This window comes from Notothenia coriiceps, unplaced genomic scaffold (genome assembly GCF_000735185.1).
Source record: "Notothenia coriiceps isolate Sejong01 unplaced genomic scaffold, NC01 NC01_scaffold00019538, whole genome shotgun sequence".
NCBI lineage: Eukaryota > Metazoa > Chordata > Actinopteri > Perciformes > Nototheniidae > Notothenia > Notothenia coriiceps.
Genome location: NW_011352239.1, coordinates 13,427 through 18,907, shown reverse-complemented (window position 1 = coordinate 18,907; position 5,481 = coordinate 13,427). Strand labels below are relative to the sequence as shown.

General features: G+C 34.8%; 1 protein-coding gene across 1 annotated transcript in view; it reads left to right on the top strand.

Moving 5' to 3' along the window:
* The window catches only part of LOC104952105 (WD repeat-containing protein 65-like), a gene marked incomplete at its 3' end in the record, with an annotated part of 13,275 nt that extends 7,950 nt beyond the window's left edge, over positions 1–5,325 (top strand). The window contains exon 5 of the mRNA XM_010778859.1: positions 4,910–5,325. Within this exon, the coding sequence (XP_010777161.1) occupies positions 4,910–5,325 (416 nt within the window). The remainder of the gene's footprint in view (positions 1–4,909) is intronic.
* Between the last annotated feature and the right edge of the window lie 156 nt (positions 5,326–5,481).

Below are 5,481 nucleotides of genomic sequence, written 5' to 3'. Positions count from 1 at the left end.
TTTACATCTTCTAGACTCATGAAGATGAAAATAGTTCATGTTGTTGTGAGACCTTGAAGATGAAAATGAGTCATGTTCTAGACTCATTAAGATGAAAAATGATTTCGATTTTTCTAGAACTCATGAAGATGAAAATGATTCATGTTAGACTCATGAAAGGATGGAGATCGTGTTCTAGGACTGCAAGATGAGCATGACTTCTATGTTCTATACTCATGAAAGGATGAAAATGAGTTCATGTTCTAGACTCAATGAAGATGAAATGATGATCGTGATTCCTAGGACCTCATGAAGGATGAAAAATTCGAGTTCATGTTCTAGAACTAGAAAAGATGAAAATGAGTTCACTGTTCTAGGCTCCATCGAAGATAGAAATGGAGTTCATGTTCATGACTCATTAAGATGAATAGTTCAGGTTCTTGACTCATGAAAAACGTTCTTTTGGTCTATTCACACGGTTTATAAATATGTTATTTGAACCAATCGAAACGTCTACCTCAAAAGTACTTACATTTAAGGGTAAGAGTCTAAAACTTGACACCAAAAATACTATGTTTGATTAAACATAATAAAAAGTGACTAATGTTATGCAGAAATTAGGTTATTGTCTCGTTGTCTTTGGTCAGAATGTGGAGATAGGCTAGTATTTTTTTCTGAGGTTATATTTTTACCTGCCTGACAGTCTGGAGGGTTACTTTTTTTTCCATTGTTATCTTGATTAGGTTTAAACGTCAAAAATTGGTTTGTCTTGGTGGTTGTCACCGTTGGGCGACTACGTATTTTGAGTTAAATTGTTTTGTCTTTCTAATCGTTGTAGTTAGATACGTTAGACGGACTTCGGATGTACGCACTGGCTCATCGATGATTATACTTAGGTGAGTTTAGGTTAGTTCAATAAAGTGTGTTTAGAGGTAGCTACCTCGTCGGTGTATAAGTATTTCAATTTGATGGATTGTTCATAAGATAGTATAGTCTTTTGTCCAAATAATTGAGTCATCAACTTCGTGTTTGTTCCTCTAAACTGAAAGCACAGCACCACGTATCGTATATTACATCGTATGTTGTTTAAACTTTCTTTCGTGTCTATGCGCTTGTGATAAATAATTTCTAATGTGATATTATTGGCTAATGTTTTTTTATTCTTTTTATTCTATACGTTTTTTATTTTATCTTTCGTCATTAAAATTTATCTAAACGTTATTTTCATACCCTTTAATAACCGTCACACATTATCACAACTATTTGGTATTAATTATACAAAACGAAGAAGGAGGGACATAAATAGGATCTGTCAGCCGAAGGGACGAGAGTGCGGGCCTCGTCTCTTGGGCCCGGAGGGGTAACCACGCCAGAGGTGGCCCGTCCTCGGCGGGTAGGGCCCCCTTCCGACTTAGAGCTAAACCTCCTCGGGTTCATTAAAAGTCCCGGGACGGGGATGCGTGTGGAGGTCCTTAACCTGAGAGAACTCTCCCTCTCGACTTCCGAGTCTAAAAACAGCTCCACTCCCTTGCATGAACTTTCCTTATCTACTGTTTATACAAAATTTTAAACACGGATACAAAAAATTGTACAAGAAAATAAACGTATACTGGATCTCTACCGTTTTCAATCCGTGTGTAGCGAAAATGCGAGCGTCATTACTCTCATTGTCCTATGAAGTACAAATTTTTATGAGACCACCTATTTCATCTTCATGACTGATTTTGAAGAACATGGAGTTCAGGTTTCATATATCCTCCACGAACTTTTACATGAAGCTCATTTTTCATGGCAGTAATTTGACCCGCAGACCCAAAAGATATTCAATATTTTAATTTCCCAGGTCTTTTTTATTTATAACAGCCTCATTATATGCTGACTTTCATGGGTACTTTTGTACAATTGACATATCATTACGGTCATTCGCGACTCTCATTAAACATTGAGGTGATGAAGGTGGAGATACCTGAAACCAATACCAACTTTGAAAACAAGTACCCACGGGAAAACCCGGTTCCACAGTCAGGCATCATTTTCTAAATAAAATGGACCATTTCCCTATATATCACTAAAATATTGGAACTTTTAAACTAACCCTTTAGTCGAGGTAGTTATTTTTACTTAGATCAAAACTCTTAGTACCAAAAAAACAGGGGGGGACGACTTTTCGGGGAAAAATTTTTTTTTTTTTTTTTTTTTTTGACCCCACCCCCCCAAAAAAAAAAAAAAAAAAACGGGCCGAAAGGGGAAAAAAAAAGGGGTTTTTTTTTTAAAAACGGTCTCTCTCCTCTTCTCTTTTTTTTTTTTTGGTTTCTTTTTTTGGGTTTTTCTTTTTTTTTTTTTTTTTTTTTTTTTTTTTTTTTTTTTTTGGGGGCCCCCCAAAATAAAAAAAAAAAAAAAAAAAACCTTTTTTTTTTTTAACCCTTTTTTTTTTTTTTAAAATGTTCGAAAAAAAAAAAAAAAAAAAATTTTTTTCTTTTTTTTAAGGGTTTTTCCCTTTTTCTTTTTTTTTTTCATAAAAAAAAAAAAAATTTATTTTTTTTTTTTCCGGAAAAAAAAAAAACAAAAAAAAAAAATTAAAGGGGCAAAAAGGAAAAAAAAAACAAAAAGAAAAAGGGGGAAAACGGAAAAAATCAAAAAATTAAATTAAAAAAAAGGGGGGGAGGGGTTATTTTATTTTTTTTTTGGGCACCCGAAAAAAAAACTTCAAAAAGGGGGGTTTAAAAAAAAGTTTTTTTTTTTTTTTTTTAAAAACTTTTTTTTTTTTCGGTTGGAAGAAAAAAATTATTTATTGACCTTTTTTTTTTTTTTTTTTTTAAAAAAAAAACCCCGCGGGGTCAAAAAAAAAAAAAACCCACCCCCCCTTTTTGGGCTTCCTTTTTCGGGAAGAAAAGAAAAAAAAACCCCTTTTTTTAAAAAAAAAGGGGAGTTTTTTTTTTTTTTTTTTTAAAAAAAAAAAAGGGTCACTTTTTCGCACCCCCCCCCCTTTTTTTATTCTTTAAAAAAAAAAAAAATTTTTAAAAAAAAAAACAAAAGGTTTTTTCCCACGGTTTTTTTTTTAATAAAGGAACCCCCCCCCAAAAAAAAAAAACTTTTTAAAACCAGGGAAAGTAGAAAAGTATTCTCATCAAAATATAGTGAAAGTAGCGACAGTAAAAGTAGTCGTTGTGCAGATTGGTCCATTTCAGAATAATATATATGATATGTTTTATAATGATTGATCATGAAAGTGTTCTCAAAGCTGGTAAAGGTGCAGCTAGTTTGAATGACTTTGTATACTGCAGGGTAGCTTGTGGATTTACTCCAGGTGGAACTAAAGTCTGATTTAACACCTGATTATATTTACCATCCTTCATCCAGATCTGTAAAGTAACTAAAGGTATTAAATACATGTAGTGGAGTAAAAGTACCATGTACCTCTGAACTGTAGAGGAGTAGAAGTACACAGTAGCAGAAAACGGAAATACTGAAGTAAAGTACAAGTATCTCAAAATTGTACTTAGTTACTATTTACACCTGATATTCGTATAATGTAAAAGAAGCCTTCTACCTAATCAGATTACTTTCTGTTACTTTTGGATTACCTCAATATCAAATGCAATGCAAATAAATAAAAGAGTAATACATAAATATTAAGATGTTTTTTTATTAAGGGTATTATGTAAAACAACAGAACAATGTAACCTTAAAAGATAAGAAACCAAGATATTTAGTTTACGAAAGGTGTCCTCTTAAATCATCACATCAATCACAACCTGGCAAACCATTGAGTTATAACAGACAAGTATACATTTCTTATTATCATTAGCCTTTAGTCGTTTATATTAAATTCCAAGTAATGATTCATTACAGACTCATCATTGACCGTATGAGAGATTTTCCACAGCCGACAATCCCAAAAAGCTCTTGTTTCCAACTTATCTATAAGTCATCAAGGAAGGTTGAGGATTGGTTTCCAGCCCCTGCAGTCATCATGCCGACTGTTTTATCGACATGTTGCAGATGTGCTCTTGAGAAAGATATGTACTTCGCCCTAAGTTGTTCCCAACTGCACAGCCAACAGTTTGTGAATGTTAGCTTCCTTTGAGCAGGAGCATCTTGTATGAATGTATGAACTCTAAGAATGTGTGAGAAGGGGTGAATGCTAACTGAGGAGTTGTACAGACTGGATACAGCACTATATAAATACAGTCCATTTACCATTAGTTAAAGCAGGGGTGTCCAAACCTTTTTCACCGAAGGCCACATACAGGACATATACGAAGGACCCCTCACTAGAGTGGAGGTATATTGCCTCATAAGTTAAGTTATAAGTCAGCTAAATTAATTAAAAGTAGTTCAATAATGCTTGTTACTTGAATATGCTTCAAGAAAAAGTAACCGCCTACATCACAGTTCTCCTTACGGTTTACTTTCTTTTGTTGGCAGCTCATTCCTTAAAACAGCAGCCTCAGATTTCTTATAATTAGGGGTAATATGAAGGGTGTATTTCAAGCTTGTTATTCAAATAAGTTATTGAGCTTTGTTCTTATCAAGTTAGATTTATTAGAAAATGTTTGCAACTTTAATTGACTGAATTTATAAAAAGAAATTCAGATAGATATGTTCACTTATCTATTTAAGAAGTACAATTCAAGACAAGCACAAGTTTCATTTGTGGGCCGTATTTCATTATCCTTTCAGAATTCAGAAATGTCCCCAAAATGTCTGTCTTGATGTCATGGTGCATACAGAAAAGTAAAACAAAAATTTAAAAAACACAGATAGAGAACTATAATAACATTAAAAAATGTAAAAAATAATAAAAGATATAGGAAAGTATAGCAGTATTTACATAGAAATAGAATGGAATAAAATATGGAATACAATTTGGCTGTAATAAAAAAAAGAAAACAGATATTATAATATCTTGATGCTATCGTATTTTCAGGTAGGACTATGGAAGAGCCACTCCAAACATAAACCAGAGGAAAGCTGCGTCGCTGCTCTCCAAACACAAGAAGCCCAGCACGGTTTGAGCAACAGCAACCTGAAGAGTCTGCAGAACATCATCCAGGAGATCGAGCTGCTGCGAGGATCCAGAGAGCGACATGCAGAGGAGGCCATGTTGAGTAACGGGAGACTGGAGCAGGAGCTGTGGAGCTCTAGAGAGACTGTGGCTGCTCTGGAGGACTGCAACCGAACCCTAAAGAGGGAGCAGGTGGGCATGAGGAGGAAGGTGGAGGAGGCCAGGCAGGCGTTGCTCAACGGTCTGGGGAAGGTGAAGGAACTGGAGGCCAAAGCCAATCATGTTCCAGTTCTGCAGAGACACATCCTGCAGCTGGAGTCAGAGCTCCTCGACTACAGGTAAGAGATTGTTGTTCAACCCTGTCAGAGACTTGATGACTCAGCATACCATAATAACCTGTCCAACAGCATCATCTGGGACCCAAAGCATGTTCTGAACAGAGAATATGAACTGCTACCATCTAATGGGAGATTCAATAAAGTCCGTTTTTATTT